Source organism: Mus caroli, unplaced genomic scaffold (assembly GCF_978045245.1).
Source record: "Mus caroli unplaced genomic scaffold, Mus_caroli_1 scaffold_18, whole genome shotgun sequence".
NCBI lineage: Eukaryota > Metazoa > Chordata > Mammalia > Rodentia > Muridae > Mus > Mus caroli.
The window spans coordinates 30,302,406-30,327,099 of record NW_028227273.1 but is presented as its reverse complement, the minus strand read 5'-3'; the positions used below and the strand labels follow the sequence as shown (position 1 = coordinate 30,327,099).

The window sequence follows — 24,694 nt, the reverse complement described above, 5'->3', positions numbered from 1 at the left end:
TGGAAAAAGCACAAGAAGCTCTGCTTTATAGTAAAACGTTCAATTTATCTGCCGGAGAGGGGTTGAGGAAGCCAGAAAGACGAAGCACATATGGAGGCCTGGAGTATCCTTGGCATAACGGAGTCTTAAAAACTTGACATAATGTGCTTTTCTATCAGAGGATGTACAAGCAGCAGGTGTGTGTGTGTGTATGTGTACATATACATGTACATATACACATATACATGTATATACGTATATACATATACATACACAGACACATATGTATGTATATATATACACACACATATATATATATATATATATATACACATATATGTATATATTCAGAACGAATCTTTTTTTTTCTCCCTTCTCCCCCCTCTAGGACAAATCTTACAGAGAAAAACAGGGCATGCCTTTGACATGGAAACACACTGGATAGCCACCACACAGAGAAAGGCTGTTGAGGGAAACGGCATCTCTTCTTTTGTGCTGAGTTTAGGAGGCACCTATTTTGGGCACTTTTATTCAAAAGATGGAAATTGTACTTAATTTCCATTTATCTCGCTCTCGGTCTCAAACCTGCAAAAGAGAGGATGATTGATTGTAAAATGTCAATCTCTCACCTAAAGAGAGGAAGAAAAGATTTATTTAAAGAATAAAATGTCACGGGGGCTCTGAGGAGAAAAGCTCCTGGGTTTGGATTTTTCTCTTGACAGCCAGGCTTCCGAGTGAATGATTCTCCCTCTGTATCCATCCCATACCCAGTGTTTCCCAGATGCCCGTGGCCACGCAGGCTGCCAAAGGCTTCCATGCTCCCTTTGTCAGTTTATCTGCCCAGGACAGAGTTTCAGGAGCACTCTCAGCAGTAAAGCCAACAGGTCTTTAAGATGTTGATAAAGGTGATACATCCAACTCCTGGAAGTTCTCAGCTCAGTGAAAATGTCTCCGCCACATTGGAGAGTCTCAGGCCTTGTGCTAGATGATGTCCGTGGACAGTGAGACTCATGGTTTGCAGACTATAGGATTGGCTGGTCCAGGAATGGTGGGCGGGTGTGTCAGCAGAAATCCTTAGCATCCAGATGCAGTGTGTATATAGAAGGTTTAGTGTGTCCTCTCCAATGTCCTTCAAGTGCCTACAGCAGGCGCTCCCTGGCACATGGTCAGCAGTTGACAGTTATTTGTTCAAAACATTCAAATGTGAAAATTAAAAAAAAAAAAACCCATCCCAGTGGTTTATATATAAACACAAATGTACATTGTTTGTGAAATGAATGTTTAGTTGCTGTTTTAAAATCCCGTGAATTAAACAAAACAGCAGGAAAGTGAACTTTGGACACTTTCGGTTGTCATCTAAACTGAGCAGTTTTGGCAAGACTGCTACTCAAACTTCCCTAGATAAGTGAGTCTGAATAGCCTTCGGTGTAGAATGGCCATATATCAAAATCTAGTGGTTGGTGCCCTCATTTGCAAAGTGTCGGGGTAGATGACTCTCTGTCTTCAGGTTTCTGTGTCTCCTTAGTGGCTAGCTGGACTGGGGACCTGCTGCTGCTGCGGCTATGGAGTGGATGATTGAAGCAGTTTAGAAGCTGAGATCCCAGTCTGGATCCTCAGTTTTTCCAGACTGCAAAGGATCCAGAGATTTCCTGTCATTGTGGAAAAACAGACTAGGGAAGAACCAGATTACAGGTGAAAAGCCAGAATGAGGTAACCTCTTTTATAAATTAACATGCTACTAGAAACAAGGGAGAGTTCTCATTGGAACCCTGAAGATGGAAGGAACAGTGGCCATGAACAAGAACACATCTGGAGTTGGCTCTTCTGAAGCACCCAGGGATCATGGGCTGAGACAGAAAGATAAGGACAGCAATCAAGGGCCTTCCCAGACACTTACCTAAAGAGTGAGTCCCAAGAAAGCCACCCATTCCTGGTTTGAAAAATTGTGCCAGGTTCTTTGTTTTATTTAACCATGCAGCAAGTAGCTCAGACCAATATTATAGATTGGCTTGGTAAATACCAGGCTCACAGAAGATGCCTGTGACCTGAAACTATTGTAAATAGCTTCTGTGGGTTACACAGTTACATGCAGAGGACACAAACGTAAGGAGGACAAAGGTCACACTCTCAAAACAGGCAGCTCCCCCAGTGACTAGTTAGAAGGCACACATGCCTTAGCGTCAGCTATCATATGAGTGAACCAGAACCAGAATCGCTCCATCTTAGCAAGCTCCCCAAGGCACAGAAATAATATTCAAGAAACTGAAACTGAAACTGAAATGGAGGCCTTCAGTTCCCCAACAACCTTGAAGAAAATATTCTCATTTAGTTGAAATATTCTAAGAAAATAATTTACCCTTTTAGCTGTCTTACTTAATATTTTTAAATTTTTAATAACTTTTTCCTCATTGATTTTTTTCCTAGACAAACTGAGAAAATTGTTCTAGAATTTTCTCTTGAAATAAATCTCTATAACAGTTGATTATATTACTTTTTGTTTGTATGCTTCTTGCATGCTACCTGTCTTCCTTGGTGTCTGGGACTTTTTTTCTACCTAGCCCCTCCTTGGTCTCTATATGGCTTGTAAGGAAAGAAAGACATTAGCTTTTATCAAAGGCTGAAGTCATCAGATTGCTCTGGAAATATGAATTAATTACTGCAGAATCACTTTAACGCTGTGCACTGGGCACAGGAAAGTTAAAATCAGGATTCAAGGCTATCTACACAGGCCAGGAGGCTGGGGTCTGTCCTTGTGCTATTGTGGTCTGTAGTGGGGCTTGAGAATGAAGGTGAGGTGCAGGGACAGAGCAGACTCCAGACTGTGGAAGCTTCTCGTTGGGAGAGCCTGGTGGCTCACTGTGCCTGTCAGGTGGGCTAATGTGCCTGTAAATTTCTTCTGACAGAAAACACATCACATCAGAGCAGCAGCAAAAAACCATACAGCCAAACACAGCGAAAGGCAGAAAACTAGGCCTTTCAGAGGGATCAAAATAGACCAGAGTGAGGAGACACAAGGCGTTGACAATAAACAGAAGCCAGGATGAGCTGCAATCACGCTTTAAAGGCAAAGGCATCTATCACTTATAGTCTGAAGAGATGCTTCCCTGGCAGCCCTGGCTTGTGTATTATTTGGCAATTGCAGTTCAAGGTCAGGATCTCAGAGGGCAAAAGGAATCAGATTCAAGAGTTAATATTTGCCGCGACTGACTTTGTAATTGTATGAATATTAAATATGTAGAAATAATTGTAAGCACATTATCTCTGTGTCTCTACGCATGGCTTTAATTTTTAATGTAATCTCTTTATCTGCTTTCCCTCAGCTGACTGTGGCTCTGTGATTTGCATAGCTGGAATGATCCATGCTGTCTATTTGGTAATGAAGTCACTCACTGAGTGGGTGGGGCTTCTCAGGCTGTAGGGAAGGAGAGAGCAGAAATGAACTCTTGTATTCTCAGGTAAGTTGGAAGTTAATCTTGGACCATCTATATTTTTTTTCCATTGTAATTTGATATGGTCCCTTTATGATAAATCTCAAAAACGGTGTCCTATGTTCTGGTCTCTTATACTTATGCATGTGTATTTTGAACAGGTATAATCTTAATTATATATGTGTTTAATTTTGTCTCCTGTTTTTCTTAACTTTTCTGATTACAAACTAGTAATCAAATTAGGGCTCCATAATATAGTCACCCAGGACGTTTCTTGTGGCTAGCGGAGAAGAGCAACATTGTTGCTAGGCAGAGCAAGACTGTTGTTAGACATAACACACGAGTTTTACTGCAAAGCAGCATAGAAAAACTACACAGGGTGGACCTTGGTTTCTTACCTGCTAATAGGGCTAATAAGACAGTTCCTCGCTTTGAGTGTTCCTGGGTAGAGTCAAAGGATCTACAGGAAGGACTTGGCTTTACCCAAAAATATCTAGGCAAAAAGTCAATTGTATTGGATTTCGAAATTATGGGGAAAACTGTATTTTCTGGGAACTTGTCATCATCTTGAAACACTGTGTGTCCCCTTTCTGAGTGACAGCACCTTCCTTCCCCTTTCCCAGGGACAGCACCCCTTCCTCCTTAGCTTGTTGCTTAGTGCTATTGTTTGATTGTTTTGGGTCACAACTTCCATACAAGAACACTTACCTACAGAGATATTTGAGGGTTTGCTGGCCATTGAACTTGATACAGGTAGGAACACACAAGTACACACATACACACACAGACACACACACCTATTCACACAAGTACACACACCACTAAGTTGGTATCTAGACGGAATACAATCTCAGGCTGCTTTTGTTGCGATGAAGAAAGCTTTGGCCAGGAAACTAGAGGGCTTGGCTTCCTACCCACGCTTTCTGAAACCCTGCGTGAGGATTTTGTTCTTTTGGAGCTGGTTGTACTGTCGTTGAAGCCTTAGAGTCCTCAGTCACTAATCTGTTCCTTGTTGAGTATGGCATATGAGAACTAAGAGCCAGAGAGGATCCAGAGAAAACAGCTTAAGGCTGCTGGAAGCCAGCCTGATTTCACATGGTGCCAGTATCCATGACAGAGAGCAAAGGGCTGTTGAAAATGGAAGGATGATCTTACATCACAAACAGTTTTCTTGCCTCTCATGTGTACATATTTAGGTATATTACTGACCTTAATTATCATGTGAATAGAAGACATTTTTCCCTCAGAGTAAATCATAAAGATTGTGATGTCAAAAGAGTTGGGAGTTTGAATAACTTATCATATTTTGCAGGTCTTCCTGGAGAGAGAGTTTGTTTTGCTTGTTTTTTTTTTTTTTTTTTTTTTTTTTTTCGAGACAGGGTTTCTCTGTGTAGCCCTGGCTGTCCTGGAACTCACTTTGTAGACCAGGCTGGCCTCGAACTCAGAAATCCACCTGCCTCTGCCTCCCAAGTGCTGGGATTAAAGGCGTGTGCCACCACGCCCAGCTATTTAAACACAATCCATTCTCCCTTGTAGAAGCACCATTTCCTACAACTGATGCCTATGATGAATGTCTATGGTTCGCTCCCTCAATGTGCCTCCACCAGCCTTTCCTAGTTCCTTTATACTACAGAAGCCAGAGGCTTGCCTCTCCTAGACTTCTTGGTACCCAGAGTTGTCCATCTGAATTATGCTTGTCCGTTGGGAATACTCACTGTAGATTTGGAAGGCAGCAGTGTGAGCATCCTCCTGGCCAGTCAGTGACTTTCCTTTCTGTATCCATGCACCTCAGCTCATTACTCAGACACCGAGGAACAATAGGGAACGGCAGAGCATTTGGATGCTCAGGCACCTTGTAGGGTGGTGACTCTGAACCCACAGAGCTCTGACCTTGTTCCAGTAGCTGTGAGAGCTATTAGCTACATGGATAGGTCAGTGCTGTACTGTTCTGTCAGTCATTCTTGGAGGCTCTTCTGTATCCCACCTCGACAATCTGGACATTAATTTTGTAATGTCCCTTGTCAAATAACCTAAAGAACCTAAACATGTTTCGGTAGTTTACCCTGAATCTGAACAACACAGTCCCAAGTGTAACCATGGAACATCTATCCCCTTTGCAAAAGCTAATTGTATTCAATTCTATTTGTTGTTTGTTTGTTTGCTTTTGAAACAGGGTTTCTCTGTATAGCCCTGGCTGCCCTGAAATTGACTCTGTAGACCAGGCTGGCCTTGAACTCAGGGATGCGCCTGCCTCTGCCTCCTGAGTGCTGAGATAGTGAACTCAACTTTATAGAATGCACAGAGGAAACAGAGACTATATAAAAAAAAGAAAGAACCACGCTGTGCATTTAACAGTTATGTACTTTAAACCAAGTTATTTCATCTCTCAGCATCTGAGTTTTAATAAAGATGAAACAGCTATCAACACATGAATTATAAAAGCTAAACGAGGAAACGTGTCCAACGCTCAGCATAGACTTACTTGCTTCATGTCATTCTATCAAAATATTGGCTTTCCTGTAGAGGTTCAGATGAGGAAGAGTTCTCTCCAGTAATCCTCTTTAAAGGGCATTGAAGAAAATCCTGCGGGAAGAAATAGTGCCGATTCATAAAGCTAAGACTTCCTTTTGAAATTTTATTTTCATTTTATGTGTAGGGGAGTTCTTCCTATTTCTCTCTCTCTCTCTCTCTCTCTCTCTCTCTCTCTCTCTCTCTCTCTCTGTGTGTGTGTGTGTGTGTGTGTGTGTGTGTGTGTACCATGTGCATGGCCGGTGCTCACACAGGCCAGAAGAGGGTGCTGAATCATCTGGAACTAGAATTTATAGATGGGTGTGAGCTGGCATATGGAGGACTTGGGAAGAGCAGCCAGTGCCCTTATCCATTGAGCCATGTCTCTCCAGTCCTAGGATCAGCTTTAGATATAGACTAGCAAACAGACCTCTGTTATAAGTCAGGGCAACTAATTTATTCCTAGCACTAGTGAGCCCACCCCAACTGGTGCTTCAGAGCCTAGACAACCATTAATTAATCCAGAAGGTATCTATTAAGCCTCACTATTGATAGGTATTATTCTACTAAGTGAGATACAGTGGCAAACCATAAGACTTCCAGGAGCTCATATCCTACTGGGAAAGACAGATGGAAGCCATGTCAATCAATGATGGGAAGAATTCTGGAGACAAGGCTGCCACCCTCCAGCTTCTGTCTTCTGCTGTTGTTCTCTTCAGGGACCTGTGTCCTCTCCACTCACCCCTTCCCCAAGTTTCCGTCATGGATAGAAGGTTCAGCTAGAGAAAGAACACACCACGAGGTCAAGGTCGAGGTTGTCTTTTGTAGGTTGGTGGTTTCAGGACTTAGGAAGGATCTGTAGTCAGCTACTGCTTCATAGATACTGGTAGAAGTAGGAGATAGCCGGGTTAGAGACAAAGGAACGCATCCAAGCTTGCTCCGGTTTCCCATGTCTTTGGAGTCCTACTGTGTCTAAGGTAGAGGGTTCAGGTGGAAATCACTGGTATAGTTTATGGTGTAGGGCTTATAGCTTATGGTTTATGGTTTATATCCATAGTCAAGGAATACAGAATCGGAGTATTTCCTATTTCTGTGGTATGTGATAAGCAAACTGACTTTTGGGAGGAGCTATTATTTGGTTATTCGGTTATTTTTGACAAAGGTAGCCCTGAGAAATGGCCCCACCTGAAGTGTGGTCAGGATAACCAGAAAGAATATAAATCCTCAGCAGACAGAATTTCCCAACAGCCAGGAGAGCAAAGGGCCGAACCTTCTATGCTTTTTGGTTTTCTACCATCGTAACTATAAAATCTTCAAAAGTTCAGTGAGCATCAGAGAGAGCGTGTATCTAATGAGGTACCACTTCCCTCATTAGAATGGTTATTATCAACTCCAGGAAGGCACTGACTCATACATTAAAAACATTTTTTCCCTCATTACTAAGGCACAAGTTGAGCAGGTGTGAAATGGCATCTTTAGAAGAGTGTAACCGTTTGTGGTTGAGGCCGGCCTTGGGTGTGGTCCTTACTCTCACGTTGTTTGAGACAGGGTCTCTTGTTCACCACTGTGCTTTGTGCGCTCCACTAGTTGGCCAATAGTGTTGAGGGACCCTCCTGTCTCCACCTCCCATGGTGCTAGAGGAGTGATGGAGTTACTGATGCGCCGTACACTGTCGAGCTTTGTCTGGGGGTTCAAACCCGTGCTCTTCAGGCTTGCTAAACAAGTAGTTTACTATTGAAATTTTCTTCAGCCTAAGCAAGGCAGCGTCTTACTGGATACTGCTTGCTCTCCGGTCGTTGCAGCATGACTCCCAACATACCACAGTAAAAGGCCTTAGTGGAATAAATCACAAGTGATAGGATATAAATCAATTTTCTAGAAAAGAGAAGCTGCTTGTAGGTTATAGATTGTAAACACACACACACTCTCTCTCACACACACACTCATTAACACACACATACATATACATATATATTCACACACACACTGTCACACACACTCACACACACAGTTACACATACACACAGTGGTATTGCTGGATCAGAGGGCAGTTCTATTTTCCAGTATGCAGGGAATTTTCCTAGTGTTTCCCATAAACTGTACTGATTTCTACAGTGTTATCTAAAACTGTACTACGAATTGTTTCTCTTGATGTGGCAGTTTGTAAGCCCTCCAACAGTTTACAAGGGCCCCCTTTATACCATACATTATTTTACTCCTTTTCAAAACCATCATAACAAGTATGAAGTGATATCTATTGTGATTTTAATATGTAAGTCCCTGATAACTAATGTTGTTGAACACTCTTTTTTTTTTTTAATATTGCTGTTGGCTATTTATATGTCTTCTATGGAAAATATTTATTTAGGTCCCTTACTTATTTAAAATTGTTGTTTTTCCTTTGATTTGTATGCTTTTGTTATATAGTATGTGCTAGCTGGGTGGCTGCTTTCTGTACCAGTCCACACATACCAAGGCTGTTACAATGAGATAGGATGCCACAAATAACCTAAATTTATTTTCTCAGAGTCCTGAGGCCAGCGGTCTAAAATCAAAGTGTCAGCTGAGCTGTCTTGTCTCTCACTGCTTAAAATCACGTCATCAGCTGGGCGGTGGTGGCACACGCCTTTAATCCCAGCACTTGGGAGGCAGAGGCAGGCGGATTTCTGAGTTCGAAGGCAGCCTGGTCTACAAAGTGAGTTCCAGGACAGCCAGGGCTACACAGAGAAACCCTGTCTCAAAAAAAAAAAAAAAAAAAAAAAAAGAAAAGAAAAGAAAAGAAAAGAAAAAATCATGTCATCAGATGGCTATGGTGTGCAACATATATGTTATAGTATGTTTCTCTCTTTTAAGGACACCAATTAGATTAGATTAGGGCTCTGAGTTTACAACTTCCTTTGAAGTTTGTCAGTGTACACTCCCTACACTAAATAAACAAGCCCTCCTCCTGCATAGTGATATGCCCTTTTGTTTGTGTATTGTGGCTACGATACAAGGTCTTTCCTGAGAGGGCAACCAAATCATTCCAGGTCTGTGGGCTGACTTAGGTCTGAAAACTGACTGAAAGTCTATGCCTCTCTATTGTGGCAACTAAAGTCAGAGTTTAGCTAACTGATCTAGAACCCTGCTTGTTGGAAGTAAGTGACATCCTATTTTGGCTGCCTATATGCTGTTTTCTGAGGACATCTCTCGTGGGCCCAGGTAGGTTGCTACTCTAAAGACAAATGAGTCTACTCTGTCTATTGCCTAGGCACTGCTTGGACTCTGCTATTCTGGACTCCTGTCATCTCCATGAAAATCAGGGAGGTCAGCTGAACCATTATCTATGGCCATGCCTGGCCCATGGGAGAATCTACAGAGTACCTCCACCCCCCACCCCTACCCCCAGCCCCCATCCTTCTCAAAACTTCAATAATGGTAGTATCTTCTGTGTCACTGCATGGAGCACAGCTGGGGCATGGGCTTGCAAGCTACATGTGATAAATCTAGTAACAGTATTTGTTTTCCTCTAAGTTGTTAAATTTCCTTTTCCACCCCATGCCATGAATCTCTGACATCTCCGTCTCATACACTATCCACCAGTCAAGTCACCTCGAGTTGCGGGAGCTGAATGCTTGAGAGTGGAAACATTTAAAAGTAAATCGACTTTCATTTTCTGCACATCGGTGCATTTGCTTGCAGGTATAGCTGTGCATCATATGCATGCAGTACCCCAGGAGGCCACAAGAGGGCGTCAAGGGCATCAGGTCCTTTGGAGCTGGAGTCAGTGTCCCAGGTTGTCAGATTGGTGCTGGGAACCTAAGCCTTCTGTGGGAGCAACAAGTGTTCTTAACCACTGAGCCATCCTTCCAGCCCAGAGTAGGAATACATGTTTGCTACATTGTGTTACAGCCTTTATTTCATGGCCTCATATCTTTAGAAACCATTTCGAAGCATTGTTCCCAGATTTTTTGCTGACATATATTAGACACAATTGTAGTTATTTTGTTATATGAACCATTGCTTCATTTTATTCCACAAGAACACACAGTCCAATGCGATCACATTCTCAGGTAGTTGGTTGTGGTGGTTTTAGGAAAGATGTGAATTCTGTGTCAAGGAATTTGCCCCGATAAAGACAACCACTTTTGGTAGACTTTCTTGAACAGATGAGTATTTTAGGAAAAAAAAATATGCATACAACCCCCAAACCTGAAAGATGACAATTTTTTGTTGTTGTTTTTTTTTGTTCTTTTTTTTTTTTTTTTTTTTTTTTCTTTTTCCGAGACAGGGTTTCTCTGTGTAGCCCTGGCTGTCCTAGAACTCACTCTGTAGACCAGGCTGGCCTCAAACTCAGAAATCCACCTGCCTCTGCCTCCTAAGTGCTGGGATGAAAGGCATGCGCCACCATGGCCCGGCTAATAGTGATGTTTTACTTGCATGTAAGTCTGGGTACAACATGCCGTACTCGTGTCCAAAGAGACCAGAAGGTGCTAGGTTCCTCTGGAACTGGGTAATGGCTTACTGAGCTGACTGTATGTGGGTACAGGACCCAGGTCCTTTCTTTAGATCAGTGGTTCTCAACCTTCCTAAAACTTCCACCCTTTAATTCAGTTCCTCATGTTGTAGTGACCCCTAGACACATTTTTTTTGCTGCTACTTCATAACTATAATTTTATTACTGTTATGAATCATAATGTAAACTATCTGTGTTTCCTGAGACTCTTAGGTGACTCCTGTGAAAGGTGAGAAAGGGAGCCTTCAAAGGGGTGGAGACCATAGATTGTGAAGCACTGTTCTAGACAAACAGCCAATGTCCTTAACCACTAAGCCATCTCTCCAGTCCAAAACGACAAGGGTTTTAAGCAAAGGAAACCTGGTCTGCTTAGCCACGGAATGATACCCTGCTTCGCTTGGCAAGGGAGGCTTAGTCTGCCTGCGCAGGTCTGTGTTGGGGATGGGATGGGTCACAGAGGACAGAACTGCTAGTCCTAGCCTTAGCTAACTCATTCCAAATTTTAGGATTTTATCTTTCACAAGTTAACCCATCAACTTTTTAGAGGAAGGAAAAAAAAAAAAAAACAAAACCCTTGCCATGTCTGAGAATTCAATAGTAACAATAAGTCAGTGGCTCCAGAACCAAAATAGAACATTTGATCTTCAGTTACATAATTCTCCTTGCTACAAGAGGAATTGCTTTGATCCTCATGCCTTAAGGATAGCTGATGGACAGGGACTTGCCATTTTTCTTACAAGCATTCAAAAGCACTCCAATGCCTACCACCACCATTGTTATTTAGTCACTTTCGTAGCTGTCACCTAGTCCCCATGTACTCACTCCATTGGCACGTCATCAGAATCAGCCACAGGTGATTGCTTAATTAACTGTGATGCTCTTCATGACCCAAATTATCATCCTATTTTCCTTTGGCAAGGAGCTTGAGGCGAAAGTCAACCGATCTGACCTTTAAATCCGTCTTTATGGGTCTCTCTTGGGACTACTTCCTGGACACGGAGGGCTTAGTAAAACTAATTCTTAACTTTAATAGGGAGTTAAGTAACCAAGAATTTCCTAGCGAGAAGAAAACCAGAAAGACTATAGACAGCAACTGTGGAGAGCAAGGCTTATAGTTACCTCTTGGACTGATAAAGGGCCCCCAAAAGATGGGTTTCGCATCCAGTCAAGGGCTAAGATACAGACTTTATGGAGACAGCAGTATGGTTAATTGAAGAGCAGAGACATCATTCTGATACTGTCCCTGAACTTGCTATACATTGTTAACAGGGTGCCAGGAAAGTATCCACGCCCAACACCATTACAGAACTGTTGGCCAGGGAGGAGCTCTGTACTTGAAAAAGTCAGGAATGCTAGGAGAAACTGCTTATCAGATGTACTAGAACCAGGAAGCAAGTTCCTTTATTTCCTGTAATGTCTCTTCAGCACCCTCTACTGACACAGTGTCCCAGAAGGGTGAAGAGAAACCTCCTTAAAAGGCCCAGATTCATTTTCACAGTGTAGTGGAAAAGGGCGAATTTGGAGCCTGAGACCATAATTCAATAGTGGGTACAGGCATTTCTCAGATCCTCCTCTTACTAGATTTTGTCGCCAGATGTCTACATCTGCTTACAAGAGGCTTTGTCAGCCTCCCTTACCCCCTGGTTTCACCAGGATGTCGCCAAAAGCAAGAAGGAAAAGATGAGTCCTTTTTAGGCTCCTCAGATTTCTTGTCTACCTCCCCTTCCAGCCCTGCACAGACCCTTCCAAGGCAGGCTGATCTGGGCGTTCCAGGATAGAAGACGCGACAAGAGGATGGAATCTGGGGAATGAACCACTGTCGCTCTGGACCTTAGGCTGCTGGAGCCCTGGAGGCACCTCTCTGTTGGCCTCAATTCCTGCAAAGCCACCTCCCTTGTCACTGAAGCCTCTTGAGGTCTTCCTACTGTCAGGGCCCAGTGAGGCAGGCGCTGGGCGGGCCTGGCGGGCGGCGCTCTGTGATTGGGCGCCAGGGGGCCCGCCCCCTCATCCCGGCGCGTCGGGAGGGGGCGGGGCCAGCCGGCTGCCCAGCTCCAGGGCTGCGGGCGCCTATTGACCCAACGGCCGCTGCGCCGCCGCCGCTGCCGCCGCCGCCGTCTCCTCCGGCTCGTGGCGGGCGGTACAGGAGCGCCGAGTGGCGCTGGGGAACCGGCTCTTCCTTTCGCGGCTGCCGCCGCCATCTCCGCGTTCTCGGGGCGGGAAGGAGGGGGTGCTCCACGGCTGCAGCTGGAGCGGGCTCCTCTCCGGGGACGGTCCTCTCCTCCTCCCTCGGCTTGCCTCCTCCCGGCGCTGCCCGCCCCTTGCGCCCTCCGCGTGCAGCCCGGGCCCGCGAAGGGGAAGGTAGGGGCGGCGGGGGCCGGGAGAGGCCGGGGCTCGGACGCACACGCCGAGGAAAGTCCTGGATTGCAGCGCTCCGGCGCACAGGGTGCACACCGGTCGGGCCCCCGCAGTAGCCGCGGCAGGAAGGGGCTCTTCGGCGGGCACGCGGGGGCGGTGTGGCGGGGGTGGGCCTGGGTGTCCCGGCGCTAAGTTGTGGGGCACGGCGCCTCCAGGTCCAGTTCCTTCTTCCGCGCGCTCCTCGCTCCCAGCGCCGCACGCTCGGCCCCGGAGCCGCGGAACCCGCGCGTTCTCTGGGCGCGGAGGACACGCCTGCCCTTGTCGAGAAAACTTTTCCTGCCGACTCAGTCGTGCCGGCCCGTGGCAGGAAGTCGGGCAGAGACCTCTCCTCTGACTGCTCCGACCTCCCTACCGGGTAGCGCTATCCTGCAGGAAAGCAAGTTTGTGGGGACCTTTGCCTTGCTCTCCAGGAGTCTGCCTTGCAGGGACGGCCGGCCTTGGGGAGGGCAGCGGGCCAGGGCGTAGGCCGAGGGCGCGTGGTGACTCCGGAGACGAGGTGCGGAGCGCAGCCGGGACCCGCGCCGTAGCGCGCGAAGGGTGTGCGGCCGGGAGCAGGGAGCCCTCGGCGATCGCCAGCTGGAGTCCTCCGTCTTCTGCCTCCTTCGGGTGAGGACCGCGTCCTGGCCCCGAGTCCATCGAGGAAAATGAAGTTAAGTCGCCAGTTCACCGTGTTTGGCAGCGCGATCTTCTGCGTCGTAATCTTCTCACTCTACCTGATGCTGGACAGGGGTCACTTGGACTACCCTCGGGGCCCGCGCCAGGAGGGCTCCTTCCCGCAGGTAAGCACCTGGTGGCGGGCGCAAGCTGGAGGGTTGGTCCCGGGGTTCGCACTTCTCGGCACGGCACCGGGGCAGGGTGAGGCCGCACCCGACGACCGGCGGAGCCTCATCCGGCTTGCCGAGGTTTCGGACCGCTGAGTTTGCAAAGTGCTGGGCGTCATGCGGTGGCAGCCTTGGCACCGGGCAGAAGAGGACATATTCCTACATTTGCACCCGGGCCTGTGGAAGTGGGCTCGGCCACCTGCTGGTGGGGAACCGGCGTGAGTGTCGCCCCTAAGCTAGCTCAGGGTTAAAGCTGCCAGAGGCCGCCCAGATCCCTGAACGCACTGAGGTGCGGAAATTGATTAAACACAGCCCACCTAGGCAGATTTCTGTTTCTGACCCCTTTCCCTTTCACTGTCTCTTAAGAGATAAAAAAGTTTATTTCCTGTTGCAGCCTTTTGAGATATGGTTAGTAGGGTTGATTTTAGTGTCGTCATGCTTCAGCTATTACCTCGGGTTGGTTTGAGCAGAGTGGGGAAGCGCCTGTTATTCTCTCACTGGAAGCTGCGCGGCGCTCAGTTCTCTGCGGGGTGGTCCAGCTGGCAGAGGAGTTGAACAAACGACCCACCCGAAGTCTTTCAGGAAAAGTTACTAAAAAAAAAAAGAAATGGATGCAATAGGTTCTGTTTGGGAGGTGACCACGTAGCAATTGAGAGTGGCCTTTACGGCTTTTCGCTGTTGACACACATACATTTTAGTAGAAGCAGATGTGTGGAGAAATCCGAAGAATCCAAGTGTTGACAAGCTAACAACTAGTTGACCAGAGAAATCTACAACCTACCCGAATAAGGCTGATGTTTTGCCTTTTTTTTTTTTCTTTTAATATGACAGTTTAAATGACTGGAAATAGCCCTTGCCATTTCTTCTGATATGCTAGGGTCAATGGCTTGGTGGGAATTTAATGATATCGAAATGAGGACTTGCGGATTATGTCATTAGTACACAGTACTAGAAGTATTTTTTTTCTTTTAGAAGTGTGGAATTAAAAAGCTGGCCACAGACAGATGTTTCCAAATGTTTACAGCTTCTGCTTCCCCTATAGAGTAGAGAGAAAATATATAACGCATGCTCTCTGCTGCCTTTAAATTTTGAACTTGGGAGTTTGTACTGGCCTTGTGGATAAGGCTGGGGTAAACTGGCAACCAGGGCCCGGGAGGTCTGAGCTTTGTCCCACATGCTCTCTAATTTTGGAGTTAAATGTACCTTTCTCCCCCCAACCCTATTTTCAGAGTTTTCTCTTTGCATGAAGTATATAAATGGAACTCCTCTTACCCAGTGATGTCTTAATAGTGTCCTCTGGCTTTGGCTGGGTGATTGCTTGAACACGATTTATGCGAACATCTGCATGGGGTTCTCTGGCAACCTTGACATTTCCCTCTGTTTCTAAAGCAGCGAGTGACTCATTCCGTTACTGAGACATCTCAGGCAGTTGGTTCTCCCATTTCCGTATGAACCCCCAGCTCACTGAGAAGTTGAGGGTTTGCCTAGAGTGTATACAACATTTGGCAGAGTGGTGGTGGTAACCTTAGGAAGTGGTGTGTTGTCTGTTCCGAGAGAGAGGGCTTGGGAGTGGCATCCTCTGTGTTTTATCTGGACTTCACTGTAGACAGAAGGTTTAGAATAGGTGGGCCACTGAATCTCCCAGTAGCTAAACTCCATAAGCCCTCTTCATACGTCTCATGTGTTTGACCATTAACTTCATATGATAAACCTATCTCCCCAGCTACTGCTCAGTTGGTGGGGAACTGAGGCTTGAGAGCTTCCTGAGCCCAAGGTCGCATAGGCAAAGTCTCGGATTTGAACAGGCAGCTCTCAGAGTATAGTCTCAGAGTCACAAAGTTGTCTTGCTAGAACTGGGCTCTAGCCTGCCTGTTGTCGGAATTGTGTAGAACAGAAATAGACTTGCTGGTGGTGACTTAGCTTATGATCCCTGGAAAAGGAAGCTCTATTATGAAGACAGAATGAATGTGGTCCTTTTCAGGGCTTCAGATTTACGCTTTCCCAGAGAGTCTTCTAATTTACTTTTACAGCTAAACATTATTATGATGTAAGCCATTACGAAGCAGAGCCTCCAAACGTGCACATTCTTTCATTTTATTTCTATGTCTACACTAATTTCACAACAATCCCCAGCATTGCAAAACTATGTTGCCCTCTGTTTCTTGAACAGGTTTTGGTGCGATTCTTGAGTTTCGGTAGAGCTAATTTGGTCAGTGTATGCTGAGGTTGCTTGGTGACCTGTATCCACTCAACCAGAAAGGTTATCTTGTCCATTCTAGTTTCTCTCTCTTGATGTGGAAACTTCAGTTAGGCATGCGGTCCATTTGGTTTGCAAACTGTAGTTTTAGGCCATCCCCGGGTGAGAGCAATCTGTTTTTTGCTGTTCTTTGGACTTTTGTTCATTTACCTTCTTTAGCAACTCTGATTTCCTGCCACCTGTTCAGTCCTGGGGCAAGGGTAGGCACCGCCTCATCCATGCCCCGCCCCCTGCCCCTTGTGCCCCCCCCCCCCCCCATTTTGGCCTGCCTAAGGAAAACACTTAGAGGGCTTTCTCTTGAGTGTTACTTTAAGAATTCCTTATGGCCAAGGCAGCAGGTAGCCTACATTTTTAGAGTTATTTGATCTCAGTTTAAAAAAAAAAAAAAAAGTAAAAACAAGCAAAAACAAACCTCCAGTCTGCCTGAGAGGTGGGCCAGACCTAATGCCTTGAAAATACTTTATGCTGGCTATGAGAAAGTCAGCAGACTGGGTGGAGAAATGTTGACATCTCCCTGGAAGGGCAGGTTATTCCAAGAGGCAATCTCGTGTGCACAATAGAAAAACCACTAGGCTCATGCTACTATGTAGAGTATTAAGGCAAGGAATCAGGATTTTTATAACAGAGAGTCGGTCTTTAACTAGTGTATCACATAATGTAGGGGCTGATGTTGCTTTTGAACATCTCTTCAGAAGTTGGAAAGTCATGAAAATGTACAGGCCAAGTCCAGACTTGATCTTTGGGCTCAGAGAACATTTATCAAGTGAGAAAAGTGAAAACGTGTTGAAGTAGTTGATTTGAAAGTCGTTATGATAAGAACTTTGGTGCTGTAAAAAAACAAAACAAAGAATCTTGCAACTAGATGTATATATATATATATATATATATATATATATATATATATATATATATATACGTATGCTTAAATGCTTCATACCACTTGGGAAACTGAGGCAGGAGTATTGGTGCATGTCCTGGGGCCAGCCTAAGCTATGTAGACATAAGCCAACACCTTCACACAAGCAAAAACTGTACCCATGATTTTTGAGTCCCACAAAGAACGTGTTAATAAAAATTGATCCACAGCAGTAAGTGTGATGAGATCTTCATCGCCTGGCTACTGTATCCTTGTTTCTTATAAATTGTTTAGTCTGAAGTATATCTAATAAAAATGATCTCCTACCCCCTCCCCCCTCCGGGCAGTGCTGTACTGTATTTAGGACAACAGCCCTGGCTGCTTGGGTTTGTTTAGGGAGCATAATAGGGGAGTTGCCAGTGTTCCTGGGCTATAATGGTTGAGATCTAAGATTTCTGGGAAGGGATGGAGCTCTGATTGCAATCATGATTAGAAATTCAAGTATTGTGAGGTGGACCCTCTCCATCCCTCCTGAGATTAGTCTCTGGGACTCCTCTGCAAAGCTCATGTCTCAGACTTGAGCTTCTGGGAATAAAGTGGACCAGATGCCCTGGCTATGTCTGATCCAAAGGCTTTTTATTAACAGGTGTCATGATTGCATTCACTGAAAGGGGATTGCTCCATTAGTCATTCATTAGCCTTAAGGGATTTCTGGGCTCTGGACAGAACACTGATGGAGTGACCACTTCTGTATGGTTTTTACTCTGAGCTTGCCTTGCTGTTGGTTTTGTGATGTTAAAACATTCACCTAAAAACTGAGGGGTGGTACTTGCCGGCCCCTTCCATTTCTCCAGTTTTCTCTGTTCAGAGACCTCAGTTTCTCCTGGTTGTTTCCCTATTTCCATAGAAAACTCTTTAGGTATTCATCTGCTCTGGTGAGCTGTGGTTTCTGATTTCTGAAGGGGTCGTTATATTTTTGGACCTTGTTTGGGGTCAAGTGTCCCATGTGGCAGCCTCTTAATTGTACGTGTTTCTCCAGAACTACAGAGAGGAGGAATGCTATAAAGTGGAGACCCTCACCTCCTTTTATAGTAGTTGATAGAAGATTGATCAAGGGAGGAAGCAGAACACTTGAATCCAAACAGGTTTTAATTGCCCTTCCTAAGCCCTTCCTAGTTTCGTGGTTGAAACCATGTTCCAGTTCAGACTTTGAGAATTGACAGCATTGAAGTGGAACTCACACCCTGCCCTTGAATGATGCTGTTGGTGTTGCCTCCTGATATAGAAGAAGTAATTTACCTTGAATAGACTGTTGAGTAAGACTAGATGGAATATTGGAGAGAGAGTGTTTAAGGTCATATCATTTATACTTTTATACAGATAACAAGTATCTAACAAAGTATCCTAAGTCTAATAGTATCTCCTGAGGAAAACCCCCGTGTAGAGGTGCTGGGGTTCATAACTGCATGTGCTATCTTTCCTCCTCCACTCTAGGGCTTTATAACTCTTTGCTGTCGATACTTGGGTCAGATAATTCTTTGGTGTTGAGGCTGTGTGGTAGGGTACCTGGCAGTACTCCGTTCTCTTCCGGGTATATGCTGGCAGCCACTTGTCTCCTTTCTTGTCCTCATTTGTAGCAATCAGAAATCTTCCCAGACATCTGCTAGATATAGATAGCCTCTGTTCGGGATTTGGGGGGGCTACTGTCCCTACTGAAAATCAGTTTGGCTATGGTCTGGACAAAGGCCTATTTTTTTTTTTAACACAGTGTACTTTCTTGGTATTTAGGAAAGTGAGACTGAAAGGCCCTGGTTCTAATGCTCAGAAGGATAAGAGGTATATTTACATATTCATACTGTATTTTTTTCTCTGGATACATAAAATTCAGTGACACATCTAGGACCGCAATATGTTACAGAAAACATATAGATACATCATGTTTGTGTACAAGGTAAAGAAAAAAAAAAATGGAAGGTTAACTTACCTTTGCCACCTGGTCGTACACGTTCTGATAAAAGCGACCTGTTCACATCATAGCTCCTAGGTGGCTTTGCTTTCTCCAAGTTCCTTGGAGGTTGGCAGAAGCCTCGATTTACTCTCCTTGCTGTTTAGAGGTAAGCTACACAGATCATTTGCGAGCATTATTTGAAAGTCCGAAGTTCTCTCAGCTTGGATTTCTTTTTGTGCAGTGTGATGATCTGGCTGATGCATTTCGAGTGCCTCCTTGAGATGCACAGAAGCGGGTGGGGTGGGGAACCGTGGAAGTAAGTGCTCCCTGTGGCTTGCCTTCCAAACAACGTCTTTAAAGACCGGATGGGAGATGAGCAGGAAGCCTTGAGGTTGTTGTCCTTATGCCTAAACCAACTGTGAGGTAGATGATTGGCCTCGGTGTCTTTGTGGGGCCACAGCTAAAAGGGATTTTTACATCTTAGAATAGTTCATTTCATTTCGTGTCCATAGCTAGTTGCGTGTGAATCCTCTTAGAACAGTCAAATAAATGGCTGGGCAGAAACCTTCTGGGCCACAGACCCCAAACCATTTATTACCTGATGCTTTTCAGAAGAAGATTTGATAATCCTGGGTCTCAACTGTTCTTCTCTGTTGCTGGAGGCAGACAGTGTGCTGAAGCAAAGGTAGAGCCCTTGAAGATAAAATTCTTATAAATTGGGTATTAAATAAGCATTGGTCAAAATTTATATCTTAAAGGCGGGGTTCAAAACTTGTGTTTTTCTGCATGCCTCATAGATTTCCAGGTATCCATGCTAGAGCACAGAGGCATGTGATACACTTAAGTTTCACCTGAGGTTTAAAATTAATTAATTATTTACTTACTTATTAACTTACTAGCATTGCTAATGTGCCAGGAATTGAACCTTGGGCCTTACACGTTAGGTAAGTGCTCTCCCACTGCACCACAGTCCCATCACCACCCCACCTCCCTCTCCTTCTCCTTTCCCCATTTTTATTTTGAGGCAAGGTCTTTAAAGAGTTGTAGAGCCTAGCCTAGAACTCACTGTAATTTAGGTAGGCCTTCAACTTGTTTTCTTCCTGCCTCAGCCTCTAGAGTAGCCAGGATGACAGCCTGCACCACCAGACCCTAAACTTGGAAAGTTTCTTGCTAGAGGACTGCCCTGTGTGTGAGTGATCCGGACCGTGCACCAGGCAGGACGAGTCTATACCTTCAGGATTGGAACCTATAACTCTGTTGAGTCTTGCTGCTTGCTGTGACTCCCAGGTGGAGTACAGAGCGCAATCTGAATATTTGGGTTCGTCAGGAAGGCTGAAGCAGAGACCACACGTGGGTCTCTTTCATAACCTCTTTGTACAGAACAGGACACTTCTCTCTGTTGTCCAGAGGGTTGCCCAGGATGTAGACTGCTGCTCTGCTCACTAAAGAATGATTTGTTTTTTCTCTATAATTGATTGCTCCTAAAGCTTATGTATAGCTTTCTTCTTGGTTGCGTCTCTAGAGGTTGTACCATCGTCTTTAAACCATAGTACACTTGGTTTGAACTAAATGGGTGTGGCATCTCTCACTGTTTATGGCTGGTGTTTTAAGTCTTTTTCTCTTCCTTTATTTTCTTTCCCCCTTCAGTGTATGCTGGGTGTATTTGTCAGATGGCTTTCTTTTCCAGTCTAGGAATATTTTCCTTTCCTTTCCTCTTTCCTCTTTCCTCTTTCTCTTCCTTCTCCCCTCTTCCCTCTCCCTTCTCTTCTCCGCTTCCTCCCCTCTTCCTCCCCTCTTCCTCCCCCCTTCCTCCCCTCCTCCTCCCCTCTTCCTCCCCTCCCCTCCCCTCCCCTCCCCTCCCCTCCCCTCCCCTCCCCTCCCCTCCCCTCCCCTCCCCTCCTCTCCTCTCCTCTTCTTCCCTCTCCTCTTCTTTCCTTTCCTTTCCTTCGAAGGGCAAAACAGATCCTGAAACAGACCTTATGCTGTGCTCTTTCTAGTGAACCACTTCATATTGGATCAGGAGAACTGGCAGTCTTAACAGTGATCTGTCTGTCTTTTAACTCCTTTAGTGAAGGTAAATAATTAAAAGAAACAGCCTCCCCCACACCCCACAAACACAGAGGTGTGCATCGACAACTCTTCTTTGCTGGCCAACCCAGTCCACTTTCCGCCCTGCTTCCGAGGAGGCTTCAGTTCAGTGAGGGCTCCGTTCCTCATACTGACATTCACTTGCACACCTGGAAAACATATTGTTCCATCTTGAGCCCATGCTTCCTTGTATGAAAGACGAGGGACTCTTCTCCCCGCCGTATACATATTAGTTTGGTACTTAATTCTGCTTGATATCCTTAATAACTTAGAAGGATATATCTCTATTTGCCTTCCTGATCTGTCACCCTTAGATATGAGCTCCCGACTCCTACTGGTCAGATGGGGAATGTGGTGTTTTCAATCGTCTTCCGGTTGATTCTGTCTTCTCTACATTCTCCATGTTCCTGGAGCCAGCAGTTTGTTGTTGTTCTGATTTACCCCGTCAGCTTTAAGTCACTTGCATCTAATTCTAGGACTTCCTGTTCTCTCTGATCAGCCACAGAGGTTGGGAACCAATAAACAAAGGATACAGAATTTCCTGTAGAGGAAAAAGCCTAAGAGATTTATTGTATACTGTAATAACTGGTTAAGAGCCCCCTTCAAAACTGCTCAGAGTAGATTCTAAGGGTTCTTATCACAGAGGTGCTAATTTTGAAAAGTTATACATATGTTAACTTGACTGAAAGTTCCAAAATGTATAGGCATTTCAAAGCAACATGTTGTGCCTGGTAAATGTGTATGATTTTTGTTTACCAATCAGAATACACCAGAATGTTTGAACATAATGAACACTGCAAATATTGATAGCATGATGTTGTTCACTGTGTCAGGTAACTTTCCCTCTTGGGAAGGAAGCATGACACTGCATTCTTAAATATGCTTCTCTTGGCATCTGGGCAAGTGGATTCTTGTATCTTAGATTCCAGCTGTCAGAAGCATACTGTTTCCATATCCTTCACATCTGGACTGTGACTTCCTTGGATAGCTTATTGTTTTCTATGTCTATTTCTAATTCATTTTCCCTCTACATTACTGACAGAGGAAATAGAAGTCATTGAATACTGTCTCTTGCATCTCGTTTTGTTAAAAGTAGTTTTCCAGCTCAGCATGTGTCAGTACTTAAGACTCTCAGGGTTTAGTGGGATCAAAAGAAAGAAGTGTTGCCCTTTCAGCTTGTTGTTCACAGTTAACACTGAGGGTAAGTTCTGTTTCGTCTCCTTTCCCATGTGAAGTCTCTTTCTGTCAGTGTGGGCACTTGGGTTCCTGCATCCTTGGCTGTGTTCCCTCTGAGTTCTTTTATTGATTGATTGGTTTTTTTATTAGACTTAAATACATTTTTGTTTGCAATGGAATGCTTGCATAAAAATTAAAATGAGAGTTTACATTCTTTAAAAAAAAACAGTTTTAAAAACTAAAATATCATTACATTGTTTCCTCTCCCTCCTTTAACCCTTCCCATCACCCCAACTTGCTTTCAAAAATCATAGCTTCTTTTTCTTTAATTATTATTGGTGCGCACAGGTGTTTGTGTGTATGTGCATGCTCGCACTTGTGAGTGCTTGTGTGTGTGTGTGTCGGGGGGGGGTGTTCAGTGTAGCTTGTATGTATGGCTTATATCCTCACCTCTCAAGCAAGTTTCTTTTTGCAGCAGATGGAACCCATTATAGAAAGCCACAGCTGGCCCACATATGAAGAACAACTGACCAGAGGGTTGCTGTAGTTACAACACAACAACCCTACACTGAGGTGCAGGGTACATGGCAGGATGTGTATTGAGATGATGTGTCTTTTAGATATGACAGGGAACCTACACTTGTAAAATCTCAACAATATGACTGATTGAAGACTTGAACTAATGACGACACTAGTTGACATGCCAGTAGATGTAGATGTGGTAAAACTCTGAGTTCCTTTGTGCCACTCATGTGGAATACAAGGGTGGGGCCTTATCAACTTTTCTCTTTCATAATTTTCGGTTTCACAGTAAAACTTGTTTTTTAAACAATCATCTGCATCCTAGATAAGTCACGTATAAAAAAGTAGATATAGAATTCGAGGGGAGAAAGGGTTCGTAGGTTAGTTAATTTGTTTTTTTTTTTTTTTTTTTTTTTTTCCCACTATGGGCACTAGGTGACATAAATTTGACCTTGGAAATGTGCCAGTCATTGCCAACACATACCTGGGCATGCGCAGTGGCCTTTCTGATGCACCATCACTAGCCTAGGTTTTCAAACTTAGAAGGGTGATAGAGCTTATAGAGATTTCAGTGGGCATCCTAGATATGCTTCTCACTTAAACATACAGTGCACAGATTATGTGCCCTGCAGACTGCTGCAGACCCTGGGGACACAGGAGTAAAGAATCAAAGAATAGTCTCCGGCATCTAACCTTTTGATCTTGTGATATGATGTAGACATCTACAGATGTCGGCCTTTATTTATGTTCTGCCTAGCCTGGCTTCCGTGTAGGTTGCTGGACCGTAGATTGGACATGCGTGCAGTTGTTCATGTTCTTATTTCTCAATACCTGGACGTAGATGGGAACTCAGAAACACAGCTGTGTTCTGACGATGGCCAAGATAACTGGACTTGGAAAGAAGGGGAGGAGTTGAATATGTGTAATTGACCTTGGCAACAGTAGCATCCTTGCTAGACTCAAGTACAGCACTTCTCCAGCCTTACAGTCTTGAACTTGGCATTTGAGAAGGGGCAAGGAGACTGGCTGGATCTAGAGAAGACTTTTGGTATTTAGTTTTGAGCCTGGTGTGGTGGCACACACCTTTAGTCCCAGCAATCCAGAGGCAGAGAGGCAGAGAGGCAGAGAGGCAGAGAGGCAGAGACAGAGGGGCAGAGGCAGAGGGGCAGAGGCAGAGGGGCAGAGGCAGAGGGGCAGAGGCAGAGAGGCAGAGGCAGAGAGGCAGAGGCAGAGAGGCAGAGGCAGAGAGGCAGAGGCGGAGGCGAGGCAGAGGAGAGGCGGCAAAGGAGGCAGGAGGCAGGAGGCAGAGGAGGCAGAGGCAGGGGCAGGCAGATCTCCTGGAGTTCAAGGGCAGTCTGGTCTACACCATGAATTCCATCCAGGACAGAGTTTGTCTGTCTCAAAAACAAACAAACAAACAAACAAACAAACAAACAGAACAGTTTGAGATGAAATGGCGAGTTGCTTAGAGTCAGGCTCCAGTTGGGAGTCAGGCAGAGGCAATCTTCTCAGAGTCACTGTGTGCCAGGAAGCTGCGTGAGAGAGCCAGTATTAGAGAATTCATCTCGTAGAAAATTTTAGACCTGGAAGAGAGTGAAGAGAATATTCAATCTCGATTATTCTGGTAGCAGTGTGTAGGAAGACCCAGATACATGAAGGCTGCTGAGAATCTGTGTGAGGTAATGAACAGACATAAGGCAGTAAATCTTTTTTCCGGGGTTGAATTGGCTGCAATCAAAAAAGGAGAAAAAGTGTACAGACATTTTGTGAGGAGAACGCCAGGCCCTTCTGGTGGATGGCAAAGGACAAAGATGGGTGGTTTGAGTCACATATTTTCCCTTGACTTTTTCTCCTTTGGGATATTGGAAGCAAGTTATACTGTTTGCAGACAAATAGTTTGAAAGACAAGCTAGCCTGTGAAGCCAAGTTCAGTTTTATTTATGACAGAGTGGACGTTGGTGGAAATAGCCAAGGTGCCGTCAGCCGAGGCCTCGTCAGAGCCGAGAAAGAATGAGCTCACTCTGAGACTGTGCCTGGAGAGGAGAGCCCTGGGCCAAGTGCGTTGCTTCCAGCCAAAATCTGAACCTTTTACATTAAGATTCCCATGCAGCAGATGTTAATAACATAAAGCAGCCAGCCGTGTTCAGTTTGTCAGAAACTAGCACACACGGAGGAACATGCCTATGAAAACACGTCATCAC

At 45.0% G+C, this 24,694-nt stretch overlaps 1 protein-coding gene and 1 long non-coding RNA gene across 2 annotated transcripts in view; one reads left to right on the top strand and one right to left on the bottom strand.

Annotated features, from left to right (window-relative positions):
- Positions 1-355: 355 nt before the first annotated feature.
- On the bottom strand, positions 356-19,522 carry LOC147000380 (uncharacterized). The gene is made up of 3 exons (XR_015045902.1): positions 18,744-19,522; positions 5,890-5,990; positions 356-564 (listed from the first exon to the last, which is right to left on the bottom strand). It is a non-coding gene; the product is annotated as an uncharacterized LOC147000380 (long non-coding RNA).
- The window catches only part of Man2a1 (mannosidase alpha class 2A member 1), a 157,551-nt gene continuing 145,372 nt past the window's right edge, over positions 12,516-24,694 (top strand). Inside the window, exon 1 of the mRNA XM_021185720.3 lies at positions 12,516-13,604. Within this exon, the coding sequence (XP_021041379.2) occupies positions 13,470-13,604 (135 nt within the window). The 5' untranslated portion in view covers positions 12,516-13,469. The remainder of the gene's footprint in view (positions 13,605-24,694) is intronic.